General features: G+C 41.2%; 1 protein-coding gene across 1 annotated transcript; it reads right to left on the reverse strand.

Annotated features, from left to right (window-relative positions):
• Positions 1 to 3,204: 3,204 nt before the first annotated feature.
• Positions 3,205 to 20,099, reverse strand: gfpt1 (glutamine--fructose-6-phosphate transaminase 1). The gene is made up of 19 exons (XM_042421718.1): positions 20,004 to 20,099; positions 17,915 to 18,022; positions 17,250 to 17,357; positions 17,032 to 17,157; positions 16,640 to 16,698; positions 16,417 to 16,551; positions 16,267 to 16,328; positions 15,951 to 16,030; positions 15,745 to 15,853; positions 15,434 to 15,597; positions 14,138 to 14,233; positions 13,564 to 13,661; positions 13,225 to 13,345; positions 12,671 to 12,828; positions 9,992 to 10,106; positions 9,407 to 9,534; positions 8,795 to 8,962; positions 6,376 to 6,537; positions 3,205 to 5,373 (listed from the first exon to the last, which is right to left on the reverse strand). The coding sequence occupies exons 1-19, from the start codon at positions 20,008 to 20,010 to the stop codon at positions 5,329 to 5,331; spliced, it is 2,049 nt and encodes a 682-aa protein (XP_042277652.1). The 5' UTR covers positions 20,011 to 20,099; the 3' UTR covers positions 3,205 to 5,328.
• Positions 20,100 to 20,191: the final 92 nt, after the last annotated feature.

The following is a 20,191-nucleotide window of genomic DNA, read 5'->3' on the forward strand; positions in this document are numbered from 1 at the left end:
CCACACACACAAGCCTGGATAAAGCCCTGATGAATCCCAACCAAGCAGAGGGATCACAAAATGATCACAAAACTTAAATATGTGCCTGTGTAATGCTCCTATCTTTTCTGATAAGAGATAAATGACTCATATGCATAATGTTCCACACGCCTATACAGACTTGATTTAGAGGAACCAGAAAAATCCCAATTTTTGTTTTTTTAATGTTGAGCAACTGCATGCAATAATGTTTGAGTCAGCATTTTTTAAAGTTTCTACCTTTTTTATACCACATAAATACATTCTTTATTTGTAATTTCTAATTCTTTAATCGCCTTGTAATTGCTGCATTGTAGACTACATTGTCTGAGATTGAATTTTGAGGTTAGAAAAAGTCATCGCTTACAAACACACATAACAGGAAGTGTTTATTGAAACAATATTGCAGCATATGTGAAATAACTAATGACTTCTAAGTGGTGTCAAACCAGCCTAATGTGAGTCACAGCTGGCCTATTTTTTGTGCACATCAGAGTAGACAGTGAATTGGGAGACTAAATTAGCCCTATTACTATAACTGACATTACCAAAATGACTGCAATCACTGCTATAATTGCAAATACTCTGTCTATCAAGATGTGGACAAAAATATGTCAGAATCAGGGAAAAGCTTTGCACATCGTCTCGCTCATCCGCCCATAGTCCTTAACAGAGGTTGGGTTTAATGTAAATAATCATTTTGATATAACCATGCGTGTTTAGATGTGTGTATGTACTGTTTGAGTGTGTGTGTGTGTGTGTGTGTGTGTGCGCGTGTGTGTTGAAGAGAAAGAGACGAGTCTTCTGTATGTATTTGTGACAGCATATTGGTCATTGCCAATACTGGGTTTGTCAGTTTCATTAAAAAAAATTATCAGAATTTTTGCACAAGACTCTTTCAATTCCTCAGATCTTGGAACATGCAAGGACTTTGATGAAAGCATGTTGTTATATGAGGCATATAACGCTCGGTGTAAATTAAACTGAAGCTGTTCTTTGATGCTGATCAGAGGAGTCTCAGCAGAACGAAATGCAGATTGCAAGCCCATCTTTAGCAATTAGAAATGGTCTGAATCTTATATAAATGTCATGAGAAAAACTGAAAAGATAGTATGTAGCTCTCAACCAATGCAGCATGTAGACACCTACAGCATGTCTGTTTTCATTCAAAATGAAAGTAAACAATTAAATTGTACAAAATTTGACTCTTTTGTGTTTCTGTGTTTTCTTCCAATACAATGTTGTACATCGCTTACATTTGCGTAAGATATGAAAATGCTCTGCATATGCTACTTTTATTCTCTTTCTTTAGTTTAAACAGGGATTTAGACAAGTGATTTTGTCACTGGGATCATTGGGTTCACACACTGGAGTGACTCTCTGCAGAAAGCACCGTGCACTTCGCTCACTCCCTGAGATGGAAAAAAAAAAGAGAGAAAAGAGTATGTAGAGCATGGCTAACTAATTCCAGATGTTCACATGTTGCATTATGTCACATGCACGAATAGAGTGAGCTATCTTGGAAAATATTAGACACCATCTAATCTTCAGGAAATATGGACAGGCTGCAGGAAAGGCGTGCTAGTGCTAATCGTTCATGACATAATTTGGGGACAGTGGATACGACAGGGTGGAATAACGAGCTATGGTCTCTGAATGTCTCAAAAACACAGAAGGTGACTTTGATTAATGCTTCATGTTTTCTTTTGTCATTTTAATCTGACGATATGCAAAAAGGACAGTCATACTTTGCTGTTTTTAGTAGATTTTCCATGTCAGGCAAACTCAATGCAAGATGTATCAACACAGTTCCCAGCTTTTGTTTCCACTTTGTTTAAAGAATTACAGCACAGATGTCTGACATATACGTCCAAAATCATTGCATCACAAATTAGAAATATTTTGCAGACTTCTCCAATGTAATAAAAAATAAACAGCAAAGGCATCAGTGTCGTGCTGTGCAGTGTCTCCTAAATCAATTTTACAGAAGAATTCGAGGCAAGTTTTTTTTTAAAATCAGTATAAAACATAAAAATAATTAGTGACTGACAGTTTATTGGTAATTGGATCCAGCTTTGTGTTACTAAACCAACATTCACTGGTGTCTGGACTCCATACAGCTTGTGTGTTAGATTAGATGATTAAAAATCAGACCAGAAGAGATAACTGACCATTAAAACTAAAAAAAAAAAACTTGTTTATCTGCCTCTTAATGTCAAATATTTAAACATGGATTTTGCCTCTTCCTCAAAAAAATCAGGGAGACTTTTTGAAAAAAAAAATCAAACAAGCCTTAAAGGTATATGGTCTCTCACTCCTTATTTAACACTAATGCATCTCACTTAAATAACTTTATATATCAGCTCGTCATAGGATGAAAAGCACAGGTGTCATTGATGACACCAATGATGGCTCTGACCCATTTAGGACTCTGCTATTGGATTATGGTGGCTCACTGGAGCCATTGTTAACTTTATTTGCTTCACCTGTGCTTTTCCTGCTATGACAAGTAAAAGTGTCTCTGATTAAAAGTCCTACACATCAAGCTAGAGCCAATCTAGAGTCACTTAAAGATACTGTAGGTCATAATTTAGTTGATTTAACCTTATTGGCAAAACTATACTGATGCCATGTAGCTGCACTAATTAAGGTCACAGTGACAGCAACACCTGTTCATAGTTATTCAATTGCACACAGACAACATAAAGCTGCTGTGATGGTTTGGTTTGTAGAGACAGGTGAAGGACTTGGGTACAGAACATGCTTCGGATGATGCTCTTTCTAGATGAAAACCTTCCCGTGGTCAGAAAATGGAGACTATATTTGTCGAGAGCCACGGCTGTCTTCTGTAATTACTCTGCAGCTGCACTTGAAGCCATAGTTGTGGTTAGTCAGTGCAATGAAATCCTTCTTAAAATTGCACTTGCTTTCACTAATGGCTTCGCTTTTTACCTTTCAACAATGCTGAGGCTGAATGCGTTCCTCAGGGTGACGCTGGCAGGTGTGCTCCCCTCACGTCAGGAACCGGACCGAGACGGACAATCGAGCTGCTCCGCCCGGCCTTTACCACACACCTTCAGATACAGCAGCTGCTCTCCTCTATGCTGTGGAGGGGGTACATCTGTGAAGTCACTCCAGTCTTTGTTGTATGCTGTGCCTGCACTTTGCCGATACTCACTGTCTATGTGCATGACTGTCGTCCATTTGGCACCATCAACCCTGCCACATCTGGGCAGTAATATCACATCTACTGTCTCCACCATTGTGACTTCATATGGATGCATCAAACCAGTACTGTCCACATTACAGACTCTGACGGTTTACTCCACACAGGTGCTTGGTATTGTTTGGGATCTGTCGTCGCTCCTAAACAGCCCTTGAATGTCTCATGTATCTTAACTCTTTGTATATAATGTACATAAAACATAAATGTATCAAATGATTTGTAAACTTTTAATATTGTTGCAAAGGTGTGTTTTATTTTAATAAAGTATCATTTTATGTCCTGAATCGCTGCACCTTCTCATCAAATGAACTCAGACACATGAAAAAGAGAAGTACTTGACACTTTATTGCATCAGTTCCACTAATAAATAGTCCCCCACTCCATCAGTAACTCTACAAATGTTGCTAGGATTCAGTGCAGTTGCCTCCAGTCAAGAAATAAGTCTGCTCATTTATGTGGGTTACAAATACCTGTAACAGCATTTCCAGTTTTCAAAGCCTTTCACGCTGAGGAAAAGCTCAATGGTGAGGTTTGGGGGGGGAAGAAAAACTTGAAGTTAAGGCTTGATTGCAAAAGCAAGATAAATGTATTTTAACCTAAAATATGTGAAGGGCTATAAAAAAACTGAACTGAAGCAGCTCCTATTTCTTCACTACACAACTGTGTCTGCGAACATCTTCACTCTCTCCTTGGCTTTTGAAACAAAGACATTTGAATCACAGAAACACACAGCTGGCATCTGACTATCTAAATAAAAATCTACAGTTTGACATACTGCCACATAACTGTGTATCTGTTCTCTTAGGCTTTGAAGCGTCTTCATGTGACACAATCTACCAGCATCAGTACCTGTTTGACTACAAAACGACAGGATGAACATATACAATATATATATGTTTTGGTTTACAACTGCCAAAGCCATTGTAAAGATTTTTGGTTTGACAGGACATTTCAAATGACAGTAACATTCACATTTCAAATCAAAGTGTAACTTCAATAATATAAAATTCATTGTCTTTTAAGAAAATAAAACAAAAGTAACAAAAGAAAAGAAACAATAGCTACAAATGGTCCCAATATTGTGATTGCAGTAGTCATCGTGGCAGGATGTGGGCTGGCAGCTGTGCAACTTCTACTTCAGTTAATTAACTTCATCCGACTTGAATTACTTCAGTTTAGTGTTTAAATGTAAACTGAAGACCGGAAAGCAGCAGTAAGGTCTTGTTGATGAGCTGTTAGGCAACAGAGGTCAACAAAAGAATCAAACTAAACTGTGCCCGAAAAGCTTTACAGTAAAAGTATGATTTAAAGAACTTAAAATAAAAGCAGAGTAAGGTAACAGAAACAAAGTCTCTTATTCTCTTTAACTGAGCCGACCAACATCAGAGTTTGAAATCCGAATGGTGTGTCACGTACATTGTGAACAAGCTCAAGACGATTTCACACAACAGTGTACTCATGGGCTTTGGTGGAGATCGCATACTTACGATGCAGCTCCTGCAGTAATTAGGGTGTACTTAGAAGCAAATCCAACTGTGCTGCAATTACTATGAGGCGGAGACCTGTGGCTTGGAATGATTTAAGTGGAGTAAAGACACTTCAAATGATTAGCTGCCAAAGAAAAATATTCTACCTAAACTACAAATCATTGCACTAAAGGAAAAAAAGAGCCAGTAAGGTCTTTAAAAGCTAATGTCTGCCAGTCAACAGCTCCCAGTGAGACTAATCAGCACAAATAAACATGGAGGGCTTACGCAGAGATCAATGCAGAAACTTGTTACAGATTAACAAACACAGAGAGAAATGAAAATGTATCACTGCCAACCCAGACCTTGCCAGAAGAATACAGAATAACTTCTCTAACAATAATATGACGACGATGCCAAAGGTTTCCGAGAAAATAGACAGTGAGATAGATAATATGCAACAGTGAGATACACAACTGTTGAGTAAAAGATTGCCTTAAAAAGAGCCGTGACATAGGACACATAAACAGGAAATTGTACTGTATCTGTATACAGACGCTCCCCCTTTGCTGTCTGTACGTGTCCGCCAGGCTTTCGTTAGGTGAAGAATGGTGCGGTTCACTCTACGGTCACAGACTTGGCCAGGTTTCTTGGACAGTCCACCTGTATTTAAATAAAAGAGGTCAATCACTACATGATGGACAACAGTTATACAAAACTGTCCAACTATCAGTAGTATAATTTTAACAAAATCTTAAAAACTTTTTTTTTAATATGCCTGCTGCTGATATGGCAGCTTGACAACGCTGCTCTTTTAAACCCACCAGCCAGAACGTCTCTCATCACTTGGAGGGTTGGAGTGTGCATGGAGAAGTTTAAATGTTTGTCTTTCAGTCAGGACAGCGGCGCCATTTGTCACAGTTTTGTGAATAGTCTTTGAACTTAAAAACAAGTCATCTCTTTCTCTTGAAGTGAAGTTCTTCAAGAGTAGCATCAACAATGGCTGCAGTTACATGTTGTGCAATACTTCAGTTAAGCTGTTTACTTTGACATCATGCAAATACAAAATACAGCAAAGCCAGTCAAGTATACAAGAGGTCAGGTCAATCAATCCTGTTTTAATAGGGAATTAAGTGTAATTGTAATGTTTATAATGTTGCACAAAAAACAGGAGTATTAGGTGGTATTCAGACCAAATCAGGCAGTGTGGCGAAAACTCCAGTCCTTGAATGGGGGTAGTTTTGGCCGCTGCGGTGCTGCACCAGACTGGGGACCGGATTCATCTCAGCGACCAAAGTTAGAAAGTTTACATGCTTCGACTCAAATAAGGATACTCGTGAGTGAGTTATATACAGAATGATCTGCATGTATAAACACCGCATGTTGTTTATTTCTGGTGATGGTTCTCAATGCCTTCGCCTGCAGAGTGGTCCAGGGGTAACCTGCTAGATCATCGGTGACACTGTGCTTACACTGACTGTAAACACACTTCTCCCCTCTCTTGGACACTTTACCTTGAAACTTCAAGATTCTCCTCGAAGTTGTCAGCTTCACACAACAGTAAATGTAAAACATACAGGTGTTGTGGAAAGTTTTTAGTTGGAGTGGTCACTGCAGATGAAAATGGTGGAGCTGTTGGATGTGAGATGAAGTGAGCATACTTACATCGTAACCTCGGAGGACCGCCAGGTGGAAGGACAGCAGCTGCAGAGGGATTACGCTCAGGATGCCCTGCAGGCAATCCACACAGTGAGGCACTTTGATGGTGCGGCTGGAGCTCTTGATGGTCTCATAATCATCTTTGTCACAGATCACGATGGGGCGTCCCTGTAAGTTAAATAAAGACTTTAAATTTCAAGCACAGCATCTGTCAAAATTTGATCCTATACCTGCCCCCCTTCCCTGGATTTTAACACCTCTGAAGTCCACATCTGCTGCAGATTATTAACAGCAATGATGTCAAGCTGAGCCAACCCTCCCTTGTATTTATTGAGGTTGCGGGATCAGGCGGTTTTAACTTTGGGGGTGGGAGTGGGCGGTCAAAAAATAAACTGTGGGCCCCGGGATTTATCTAGCGCTCAGAGCTGGGCTGAGTGCTCAGTCAGTGCTTCTCCTGGTGCTCCCTGACACCTCTACCTGGTGCCGCTCCTCCTCACACACATACACACGCACTCATGGGTGCACACCACCAGCTGCTGCAACCTGCCGACAATGTGTGCATATTGCATTATGCGATACCACGTTTTATTACTACTTTTGTGCTCTTTTAGGAGGTAACGGAGGAGTTGTAAGTTTGCATCAAGTTGCATGCCATCATCATTAGGAGCACTACTCCTCATCAGTGCATTAAAAGACAGAGAAACAAAACAAAAAAAAACAACCTCAGCAAAACAAACAAGCCACAGCCAACAACACATGTTCTAAAACAATAGGTAAAATTAAAGCTGCAAGCAGCGTTGAACGGGCTGCGTCAGGCCACGGTGCAGTCGAAGGGCTTCTGTCACGGGCATGTAGATGTCTTCAGACCCGGGCTGTTTTCAGACAGTGCAAGAAGGAGATAAACATCACTTCCTTTGTCCACTATCTTGCCTGCTGCTGGGGCTGCTTTGCTGTGATTTTGTGGGGGGCGCTATTCAGCCAGTTTGATTGCACCTCTATGTGGCGTATGTTTAAATGTACATTGTTACGAGTACTTGCTGGACAAAGACGTGTAACTTCAGTTTTTCACTGTTATCTAACATTGCATGAAGGAGTCCTGAGTCCACTATATTGTGCTAGAAAACACCCATTAAGTGAACAACATGTCACTGTATATCAACTGTATTGCACACCTTGAAAATTTCATGTGAATCAGATGATGTTTGTCATATAAGGCTGAGTTGCTCACACCTGTGTCATCAAAATTATGCAAGTTTTGAGCCCAGTCACTTGAATTTCAATTAGTAAATTGAAAAGTCTTGATGAGTTTGTGTGTAAAACAAATTAATTTCCTATATTTCATCGTCTATTTTTAGAAAAGTAAACACTTTTAACCCACATGATCTGGTCAAAGTTTGATTGAAATGTGTACTGTCACTTGGCTCTACAGTGTGAGTATTTCACTCGCATTTGCCCCTAAAAATAGATATGTGTGAAGTGGAGAAATAATTTACTCGCACACTGTGCGACTGCAAATTACAACCATAACACTAGATGAAATGCTAGAGGGATTTAAAGGTGAAACGACGGATACAGAAAGTGGCGACGCTAATAAGGCTAACGGAGCGTTAGCTGCAGCATGACTGGAAGGAAGCATAACCAGTTAGCCTCCGCTCAGCTCTCAGCTAGCCCCGGCTCTCTGTTTTGATCCAACCGCACCACTGAGCCCTGGTTTGTTATTCAGGTTAAAGTGGGAAGAACCAGCCGGTCTGTCAGTCAGTTAAGTGAAGTGAAGCCTGCGGAAAAAACACCGGGACCATCAGGGTGAAACAGTCCGTGGAGGATTTGCTGTGTTCAGCTGCACAGATAGGAAATTCCTCGGCTGACAGGATGTACCACTCTGTTTGAAAAAACCTCTTATTCTCCTCTTTTTGGGTTATAACAGCAGTTGGCAACTAGCATATTAGGCACATCACCGCCACCCTCTGCTTCGGACTGTAGACCAAATATTAAATCCTACACATCAATCCTGTCTGTCTAATAAACTCAAAAAAACCCCACAAAAAACTGCCACTCCACCCACTTGGCGGGTGCATTAAAGTTTTAATGCTGAGCTCCTGAACTCCAGTCTTCCTAAGTTCTTCCTTCATATATTGTCTGTCTTGATCATACTTAGTACAATCTATGCTTGCATGCATCTCCTCAGCCAGCTGGAAAAAAATATGTGCATATATCGGTATCGGTATCAAATTAGTTCAAAAACAAGTTTGTTTTTCCTCTTTGCATGTTAGCACTCTAAAGGGATGTTATAAAATAGACTGACATTTTTAAATTATTCATTTCTCCTCCAGGAACATTTAGCATTTTGGTTTTGTGACAGCAACAGGCCATCATATTCTGACAAAGGTTTGCATTTGATTCTTAGGGCTGTGCATACAGGTCTTACCTGTCGGGCGACGACTTGCTGCAGGGCGTTCTGACATTTGACGTAGGTGTGGTCTCTCATGATGATCATGATGACTGGCATGAGTTTATCCACCAGGGCCAGCGGACCGTGTTTCAGCTCTCCAGCTAGGATGCCTTCTGAATGCATGTACGTGATCTCCTTGATTTTCTACACGGAAGAGAAAAAAAATCCACATCTTTACAAAGATCTAAGCTCATATTGTAGTTATTATGGTTAACATTTTAAAACATAAGTTTTTAGTCCAACTCTGTGACGACACCACTACACTACTCATAAAACATACCTGAGGTTACTTTTCGCTGTTTTTGATATACAGTATGTGGCTTTCCAAATCAAACTTTACTTTATTATCCAAAGGTGGAGTCAGACGTACAGTCAGAATCGTTAATGTAAAATATAACTCACTACAGAAATGAAATATTTCTGGCAGGAGTTTCTCAGAGTAAAACAGGTGAAATGATTCTTGCAGTCTGGTATTACTTACTTACTAATTACTGATGGACAAAACTAGAGCAGTTTTAATAGTGCACAGTTCGAAGCAGAAAAAAAAGTCAGACAAAGCTGTTCAAGAGGAAGGTTGTACTTGCTCACCAGTGCTCCTTCCAGGCAGGTAGCGTAATGGTAGCCTCTGCCCATGATCAGCACGCTCTTCTGCTGGTACAGCTCTGTTGCCAACTTCTGGATCTCATCATCCAAACTGAGGACCTCCTTAATCAGATCTAACAGACATAAGAGAAAAAAAAAACAGATATGATTGAAGAATTTCATACTCAGGAGCAACAGAATTTTAAAAATAATGTGCGTGGTCTTGAATAAAATACTGTGTGTACTGTCACATGCTGGAAACTGGACTGGACAGGCTCATAATGTTGGACAAGGAGCAGCAGAGTGGACAGACATTCCTCATTAGTTTACCATTAGGGACATGCCATCATATGCTTTAAATCCAGAGAAACATGCAAAGGCCTACAGCCAACAGCTATCCCCCCCCCCTCCCTCTTTTCTTTCTCATCACTTAACTTCTTCCTCCAAGAAGATTGTTCAAAAAAAATAATGAAACAGGCTTTGAATGTACTCGATCTTTGTTCTGAGAGCTGACTTTCTATCTCTATACATTCTAATCTCACATGTGGGGTCTGCCTGGCCTAACCAGACATACTAGAGGACTTGATTTACCTGGAAGCACCCTCAGGCCCTGGATTATCTCACGGCGTCTGGGCTGCATGGAAATCCTGTCATCACACATCAACAGCGCAAACATGATCAGGGCTACAAACTGGCTGGTGTAGGCCTGCAGAGCGACAAAGCAGAGAAGCAGAGTATGTTTCATTAAAGTCGCTGTTAGGTTCACTGTTAGGTCAAAACAATGAAGCAAATCTAAACATCTAAACATTTTCTCACATATATATAGTTAGTTCTCATATTTCATCTTCCAATGATAAAGCAAACAGCTGCTAGAGCCCGATGACACACATATGAATGAAGAAATTGCAACTTAACTGCAACTGAACATCGCTCCATCTCTTGATGTGACCTGATACTACAACTTAATACTGCAACTTGCAACTTAATACTGAAACCAAATTACAGCAGCCAGTTCCTGACTGAAGCCTTTCTTTCAGTAGAGTTTGTGTGCTTCTTGTCTGCCTGTTTTGATAACGAACTTTGTCTCCAGCTAATAATCTACACCAGATGATGAGAAAAGGAAGGAGAGGTGGGTTTTTAAACACACGCCAAGCAGCATTAAAATGCATGCAGCAGAGCTCAAACAAAACTAGTGCTCATCCTGGAAAACTTGGTGAACACACACACATCATCACATCAGTGAGCATATTCTCTGATCATTCTGGAAATATCACCCGCTCACAACCTCAGCACATCTGAGACTTGATGCCTGCCGTCATCGCTGCCCACCCTCTTTCTGCTCCTTCATCTCTGAGCATGTTTGGAGACCCTCCATGCCTATTTGGGAAATTTAATCAGTGTTTAAGCGAAGCCAAGTCATTTCACGGGACCCTCTGGACTCAGAAATGCCAGTGTTTAGGGCCAAGAAAATAGCTGTAAAACCTTTACACAGTTTTTTTCCCTTAACAGCACGCTAACCACAGTCCCTCAGAACTCTTGACAGTCCGCGCTGTCGGCTCAGATGTGGCAACATGTTCCACATAATAAACTGATGTGTTTTTCTGTGTTCATGTCACCAACTTTTCAGTGCGCAATGCAGTGCATTTCATGCAGAACACATAACTGTTACCATAGAAAGATGACCACCCTTACATACAGCTGAAACATGAACATGCTTCTTCTCAAACAGAAAGAGATGTAAACCAGAAAACAAACTTCCCAATGGATACTTTTATGTAAATCACAAAGGCGGTCTTCCACTGTCTGTCAGTTGACCTGCCAACAGGATTTGCCTTTAGATAGCATCAAAGTATTTTGCCTCAAACTTTGGAAAAACTGTTTCCATAAATCTTGAATATGATCATAGGAATCGGAAAGAGGTTCATTTCTCTGTTCCAGTTAAGAAAAAATATCAAATTAGCATAAAACATAGAAAATAGAGGTCTAGCAGTCATTTAGCAGATGGGTGCAATACATGTTCTCCAGTGATTTGATGACCTAGGTTGAGCAGCATTTGGTTGCGCTGGGTGTGTGGCCCAGCCAGCCAAGCAGTAAATGATGGCGTCTCCGAGGCGTGCTTTGGGGCTTTGGAGCAGCACAAAAGCCCCAGAGCCAAGCCCAAGGGCTGGGCCAGGGAGAGACCTGCTCCACTCTCTTGGTCTGTGCTCGCTAACTTAACTGAGGCTCCACTACTTCAGGCCCAAACTGGCAAATCCTTTTGGTTTAGAGAGGTTGGAGGGGGGTCGAGGTAAGAGAGGCAGAAAACCACTGATCCTGACTTTACATGAGTTGAGATGAGAATATCAGGCTTCTTCACCTCCCCGTGGGATCAGAGTGGAGAAAAAAAAAAGTCAGCTTCCAAGAGGCGGGACCAGACACACAATGGAGTTTTCATCTGGGTTTCATTCAGTGTCAGTGGGCGTTGGGTTCATTTATAAGATGATGTAACAAATTGGTGTACAGTTGCTTCACGCTCAGAATCTGAGTGTCAGTTTACCCAAAATATAAAAAGCTTAAGTTCTTTCTTTAAGTGCTAACTGTTTACTGCTGCGGATGAAAATGTTGCAGTTCTCCTGCACAAATTCTTGTGACAAAACAAAGACTGACCCATTGTTTTTCTCAGCTGAAAAAATACCTCTATGGTGCTCCTGTGCTGTATATATGAATCTCCTTCACTTGAGTCGTCACCAAATATTCTGTCTTTTCCATGAGTACTGGCACGCGTCCTTTTTGTGAAGAGTTAGACCATTGGCAGGTGTGCTTTCAATAAAACTAATAATTTATGGCAAAAGGGTTGTTGAATATTTTGATTGTATTTTTTAGTGGCTTTAACCTGGACATCCATTCCAGCTTTTGATATTGGTATGAATTTATTATCTTTAACCAAGCTGCTACACAGTCCAAAACAAAATTTCCCCAAGATGCTAAAATCTGTAACCGCAAGTTGAAAATGCAACCACTCCATTCATCTGTATGACTAATATGACCAGACCAGCTAAGGCATTTAAGAGTGGGACTAAAGAAATCCCACTAGAGGACAAATTTTTCTCCCCCACCGCAGAAACTGTCCATGTTAGATGATGAAAAGCAAGTGTATTGTTTCGGTCTCTGAGGGACAGTAGTGTGTAATAAATGTGTTTTAAGGTAAAAACATTAAGGGTTGTAACATACATACTGAAGGTCATCAAAAAACTGAGAGAGTAAACCCAAGCTACGGCTATCATGGCTCACCTTGGTGCTGGCTACTCCGATTTCTGGCCCGGCGTTGATGTGGACTCCGCAGTCAGTCTCCCTGGAGATGGAGCTGCCCACTGTGTTGGTGACACCCACAGTCAGAGCCCCTCTCTCCTTGCAGTAGCGCAGGGCCATTAGGCTGTCAGCAGTCTCCCCTGAAAGATTGACAATAATGGAAAAAATAACAGTTTATGCAATGTAACACTTCTGACAATATAATTATGCTGATTTATGAGTTTGTTATGAAATAGCTTTTGCACTATACAACACCCTGAAACAGCTTTACAGAAAAACCACAAGGTGGACCACAGAGATATTACACGCATTAACACACACAAAAAGAATCCTTATTCGCTAGGCTACAACAGAGCAGTTTGGGAATAGAAAACTCAACAGCACAGCAGAAGTTTTACTCAACAGTTTGATAAAACTCAAGCATAGGATAAGGAAAACATAAATCAGGAAGAACCAGAGTGGCTCCCTGGGATGGAAAGTGGGGACAAATCGGGAATGCGCACTAGATCAAGTCCAGATGGCACCGGTCTCCCCACCTGACTGGCTGATAAAGAAGCAGACGTCGTCTCGGAAGACGGGTGTGTTCCTGTCCAGGAAGTCGCTGGCCAGCTCCACCATGACAGGCAACTCGGTTAGTTCCTCCAGGACCTGGCGGGTCTGGGAAAGTAACAGAGCACTGCTCAGCATCATTCTGTTAAAACAAACTAGATGAACTGAGAGCTGAGTGAATGCAGCACACAAACCTCGCACCTGTGTCTACAATATAGACATCACATTTCCAACTACTCTGATGGATTCAATGTGGAAGTCAAAGCAGACATGTTTCCATGATGTTGGTTTTTTTTTTTTTTTGTGTTTGGTTGGTAGCTACTCACCGCTACCCCAGCGTGGTAGCTGGTGCCACAGGCAATAAGGATAAGTCTCCGACACCTCTGGATCTCTTTGATGTGGTCCTTCAGTCCACCGAGTGTCACTGAAAACCAAACCGAACAGCCAATCCATCATCATCATTTTCCACCTCGTTAAAAAACAGCAACAAAGGGCCCATGAGAATGCTGAGAAAGAATTTCAGTCACTCGCAAGGCTTTTCTTTATGTGTTGTGTTTTCACATGTATGCAACTCTGTTATATTAATGCATACAAGAGAAAAAAGGAAGGAAGTAAACTCTTTAAGACTGATTATTATTATGACATGCAGTGGTATGCAAGCAATAAAAATAGTCAATGTTCTTATGTGCTTCTCCTTTTCAAATCCTGTGTTTGAGTAAAATGCAAGACAAGAGCAACTGTTTGCACTTTTAGAGGTTATTTAAATCTTGGCAATCCAAGAGGTATGATAGTGTAAAACCTAAATATAATAAATGGTGACAGAGTGGGAAAATAGTGCATTTATAATGTGTGTTAATGCATCAACACTCCACTGAGACACTGATCGGACACTTCTCTCACCTGTGTTGTCATCAAAGTTGACTCTTCCTCTCATGGTGTTGACAACAGACTCCGGCTGCTCAAAGATCTCTTTCTGCATGAAGGAGCTGTAGTTGCCTGCAATGGGAGGATCAGAAATAAGGGGAACATTTCCAACACTAGTAAAAAAAAAAGAAAAAAAAAAAGGTAAATGCCTCTTAAAAACACTGATGGACTTTTTACAAAGTGTCGGATGAGGGAATCTGAAAAGGGTCATGTTGACACACATTAATGACACACAGTCCAAGAGCAATCTTTACAATGTTTTACTGATAAGCAAGCCTTCCTGGGAATGCAGGGAGTTGCTCCTACATCTTTTTTTTATTGCTTTATTAACATAGTCAGACACACAGAGTAAGCCACCTCTTTAATTAAGGAAAACAAACATATGAGACATCAGGGAGATAGGGTTTTTCCATCAATAACAAACTGTGACAGTGAAATATGCGGGCGCTTTTCGGCCTGCCTCTGACAGCAATCTGGGTCATGCGAATTAGGTTATTCAGCAGAATGGCTCCAAAATCTGAGACAGAGGAGAGAGGCTGAGTAATGACAGGACCACAAAGGAATGTCGAGTCCAGCCAACATCAGCTTACCTCTGCTCTCTGCTGGACAACTGAGGAAGAGCCAGTGAGGGAGAGGGAAATAGAAAATCCACACTTACAAGAGCCATGCTGAAGTTATTGGGACAGTAACACACTACGATTTTAAATCAGGTGCTTCAAGGGTATTTGTGGGTATTTCAAAGCCCTTTTATAAACAAATGTGAAACAAGAATCCTAAACATATAGCCAAAGCAAACATTTTTTTAATTTAACCAATACATTTTAGTCCCTAAAATCGAGGGTATATGTATAGAATGTCAACAGTTCCTACACCGTTTGTCCTCAGCCTCAAATGAAAGCTGTAATGTATACACTTCATATTCACTGTTTCAGTTCAACTGCACTGTATCTTAACTAGAGGGAGGCTGGGGGGGGGGATGGGTGTAAAGTGAAGCATCCTGGATTTCAGGAGTCACTTTGATGACTTCCCTGGGGGTGTGAGTGATGAAGCAGCGTTGTAACTACCTGGATGATGTCTAGCAAGGCCTCAAGGCTGAAAGTTAAAAGCCACTTCAGCTATATAACTACTGTTTTAGTACCACTTGTGCAGTAATGACAGGGTTCTGGACAAATTATAGGGCAGTGGTACTTGGGATTTATTTGCAAATACAGCCAGAGGCAATATATGGTGGGAAAAGAAAATTAACAGAACAAAGTCTGACCCTCTACTTACCCTTCATGATCTGCTGCAGCTCCATCTGCAGGGTCTGGATGGCGCGGGCTGGGTAGTCTCCGGCCCTCCGTCTTATCCTGTGAATGGACAGCCTGCCTTCCATCACGGCCGCCACATCGTCGTCTTCCAGGAAGATCACCCGGTTTGTGTGCTCGATCACTGCGCTGCCGTGACGAAAGTGACAGACCAAAAAACTACATTAGTCTTGTGATTTACACTCTAAAGCTGAGACATATAGAAACCGGGGGAGAATGTTTCATGGTGGCTTGAAGCTGAAAAGGTGCCTGCAAAAGACACAGCTGTGTGGTTACCTTGCATCAGAGGCAAAGTAGTACTCCACAGCTTTCTCATCCACAGGGAACAGGCAGGTATCCTGGTCTGTCCTGGGTAGAGCACTGCAGCTCTTCTTCTCTTTACCGGCTGAGAAATTTAAAAAAGAAAAAAGAAACTGGGTCTCAGTCCTGCTGATCCAATCACATGCTGGCAAATTGGACCAAAAAGAGAAATGTAAACTTACAGGAGCGGTAGAGCACAGGAATATGATCTGTGGATAGCTTGTGATCACTTCGCACTCCAATCAGCAGAGGACTTCCCCTCCTACACAAAAGGAAATATCATTTTATGTTGCACCAAATCGTAAACAATATAGGAATCTCTACATGCAGCAGGGTATGAATGAAAAATGGGTATGTAAGAAAAATGCCAAGAATAAGTTGTAATTGTATTTAAAATGATGTTATTAACTTTGAGTGATTTATTTTAAGACTTTTTACAAGTCGACAATACCTGGATTTACAATAAATAACAGTTTGACAGCATCAGCGGCAGTGTACCTTGTGCCAACTGCCTCCCCGGGGTAATGGACACTCTTGAAGACCAGGGCAAAAGCTCCTTCCTGTCAGATGAAAGAACAAACACATCAGAGAGGCTCTTCTATCTGCCGATCATTTCAGGGGCAGTAGTGCATGTGAGCAAGCCCTTACAAGCTGCTGGGTCACCCGTTCCACCAGTGTGGCGAAACTGATGTCGTCACTCTCCCGGTTATCGTACATGTACTTCACAAGTTTGGCGATTGTCTCTGTGTCGGTCTCTGACTCAAACTCGTAGCCTTTGCTCTCCTGTAGAGACGGAATGAGAGAGTAAATTCTTGAGTATGACATGTATGAGGATAATGAAATGACAGATTAAAAAAAAACGTCTGCTCACCAGGAATTTCCTCAGGTCTTTGTAGTTGGTAATAATTCCATTGTGAATAACAATGAACTCTGCAAACCAGACAAATATATCATGAAGCTTGAGACATCAAAAGCTTTTAAGGTTACCAAAGGGCATTATTTTATAAGCAAACTATTATATTACAAAAACTCATGTATAAAACTCATGTATAGTGACAGGATATCACTGAAAGGAAATGCTTTAGCAATATCAATAATGATTAGATTCTTACAGAGTAGAAAAAATGCTCCAAACAGGAAATGACTACAACAGTGACAACGGAGAGGTGTATCTAGGTCATCAAATACTGAGAAAAGTAAAAACCTCAAGCTGTGTGTAGCGAGTTAGCTTTAAAGAGACTTTCTGTCATCAACACGACTGACCATTTGTCTTGTCAGATCTATGTGGGTGACTGTTAACTGGGCTTGGCACACCATGGGTGGCCCAGCGGGTGTGAGCAATGCCGAGGTGAACATCGAACTCCACATCCAGGTCCATATTCTCCTGTTCTACAAACAAGCACAGCACACAGAATACTCAGTATCCTGACTGTATCACAGATTACAGATGAGAAATCAAGAATTCATATGTTAATGCTCACTGTTGATCTCCTCGTCAAGAGCCTTCACTTTTCCACGTTGCTTGATCAGTTGGATAGACTTGGCGTTTGACTCCCATTCCTTGCCGTTACCGCCATCAATTCCTACACCTAACAAAAGCAAACAAATCAGAAACTGCATGAAAATTAAGTACCAACAGGTTATAAAATGCATGTTTCAGATTCCCTTCACTGATGCCGCTCCCTTTCCGAAATCCTCCGTTATGCTGGTTTCATCATTTTGCAAATCATGTCCTGTTTCTCTGTCCACACAAGTCTCATTTTGGAGCAGAACTCCAACATAAGAAGCTGCTACACTCACTTCATGCATGCAAAAATCCTTCAGAGCTGAGCAAAATGCAAATGGACTTAACTTACAGTAAATTAGCTCCATTAGTTGTGTGGTGAGTGTAACCAAGCGACATGATAATGGCTGTTCAATAATTCACAGAAAACATCAGTCTTGTTTTGTATTCTTAGCTCATGAGAACATAAAAAAAACAGACAATTTTTATGCTGCACTAACGTTATCTTGGCCAGACCTAAATATTACCAGTTACTCTGTGGCGATATCAGACTAACTGTCCTGTGAGGAGATAGTAAAGGAAAGGGGCCTGATAAACAAGCCAGTGCATGTTGGTGATATTAGCCTTTTCCATCTCTCTAACCGGCAGAGTCGTAGCCTCTGTACTCCAGACGTCGCAGGCCTTTGAGGAGGATCTCAAGGATGTCACGGCGAGTCCTCGGCACATGGTAGTTGAGATAGGCAAAGATTCCTGGGGAGCAGAAGAAAATGTCAAGATTCAGTGCTGTATTTTTTTTTTTTGTAAAGAATTTCAGCCGAGCATCCATGTGACTGTGTTAGTTAGCTGATAATTCAACACTGTTTTGCTGTTGACTCTCATGTGGATCCCTGTATGTGTAAGGAAGGAAATACAATGACTAGGGTTGGGTGATATGACTAAAACCAAGCCCATATTACAATATTTATTTTTCCAATCATGAAATGGAAAATGTGTGCAAAGTTGCATATTACATAATCAGTACTCCAGTATTATTCATTAAACCAGCGCAACTCTCCACACATAAAACAAAAACCCTATTTGTTCAGTTTTTAAATTTTTTTTTTTTTTTTTTTTTTACAGAATTTTATACAAATATGATAAAATCATAATGTCATGATATGATTTCACCAAAAGTTAGTTTACAGAATTTCTGACCAGCCCCTAATAACGACAACAGTGGATGCCAAGCATTACTTAGTGATGTCAGCCTCTACTATATGTGTCATGTCAAAAAACCAAATGGGAGTATTACATGAGAACCAGTCTTACAGGAAAAGTTACTGCACTGGAAAAACAGCAAGACCTGCTTAGAAACAATGGATTTTATCTATAGTCTCTGTGTTTCGCAAGCTGATATCTCCTGCCTTGGGAAAAGGGAGGGGAAGGAAGAAATCTCAACTAAGAGTTTTTGGTTTTGGTACAAGATGCTATGACTGCACATGGCATCAATAGTCTGCCAATAATCTGTTTATCATTTAAGGTGTTTGCAGTGTACAAATCTGACTGAGATTTCTTCGTGTACAATAACAAAACCGACTCAAAAACTAATACGCTACAATCACAGGCCCACAGTAATCATCTTATTGACAAATCCCAACAATACTCATCAGTTCTTACATATTTGGCATCTACAGCATGTCCCAACAACTAACTCACACTGACAGGAGCATTACCTTAAAGGGCCAATTGGGAAGCATGAAATGCAGCCCTGTTAGACAGCTAAGCACTGACAGATAGATGCAAATGTGGAGCCAGAGGGCTGCCCGGTTCAACAGAGCATTCATTCAGCACAGCAGTTGATGGAGGGAGGCAGAGAAGGGCAAATCGCCAAGGGAAAGTGCTGCAGCAAGGGGGCAACATCACAACACCCCCCTTTGTTTGAGGGAAAGGTTTAAGAGTCAAAATTGACCTAAAATTGCTGTGACAGCAGATAGAAAAGCATCTGTTTTGGTGTCCTAAAAATACCAACTAGTCTATCTGGTGCCCTCAGAGATTGTAGTGACAGTGATGGGAGACAGAGAGGCATCACTTATCAGTCAGGAGACACAGTATGAGACAGTGATAGATCCTAGTGAAGCATCTCAACTACATTTCTCTGGTAATACATCAGTCATCATTTTCCGTGTTTTCCCCTCCTCCCCAGTAATCTCAGCGTGACAGCACTGGTATGACTGTATCCAACCAATGCATCACCTCTGTTCACGCTTCCATTACCTTAAGCACATAAACTATGTTAACGGCAACATGAGCTCACAAACACTTCAACATTGAGATCAACAAACCACAGTGACAAAGATTCAGTGGAAAGTTACGCGATGGGCGTAACTATAATATCGTTAGCTGTCTGGCGTTAGCAGAAAGACAGCAATTCATTTGTTCAAGCTTGCTTTCAGATGTCGACTTGCCGCTTGACACTCTTGATCTCTCAACACAAAGCCAAGCATATACAGTAAAAGGGAAACATCGCTTGGTTCATAAGTTACTTAGCAAGCTAACAGCATCAGTAGCACCAGCTCATGTTCGCTAACTCAGGTTAGCCACCCCTAGCTAATTTCAACTGACTTGCGCTTTCACTCTGACATTAACGATGATGTTAGTGGTTCATATTTAATTTATTCGCTGTTCTGATAGGTAAAGAATAATATGCCATTTACACTTAATCGTATAAACGTAGAATGAATTGAACACTTACCACACATGTCTGCAGTTTGGCTGCCAGTTAATGCCTGTCAGCTAAGGTTCGCCCCCTTCTGAGTCCACTGAATCAGAGCCAACCGCCTTCTTCCATGGCGCTCTCTGATTGGTCGATCCGCCCTGCCAATCAAGTTGCATCTACCGAGTCCTGACGTGGCATCAGGATGCAGATCCGCGAAAAGGGCA

The sequence above is a fragment of the Thunnus maccoyii genome, chromosome 9, assembly GCF_910596095.1.
Source record: "Thunnus maccoyii chromosome 9, fThuMac1.1, whole genome shotgun sequence".
NCBI classification, from domain to species: domain Eukaryota; kingdom Metazoa; phylum Chordata; class Actinopteri; order Scombriformes; family Scombridae; genus Thunnus; species Thunnus maccoyii.

Coding starts and splice junctions, on each gene's coding strand:
- gfpt1 (XM_042421718.1), bottom strand. Junction 17,358..17,914: donor CAGAGGCTACGACTCTGCCG/GTTAGAGAGATG, acceptor TGCTTTTGTTAG/GTGTAGGAATTGATGGCGGT. Junction 16,699..17,031: donor TAGATCTGACAAGACAAATG/GTCAGTCGTGTT, acceptor TCTGGTTTGCAG/AGTTCATTGTTATTCACAAT.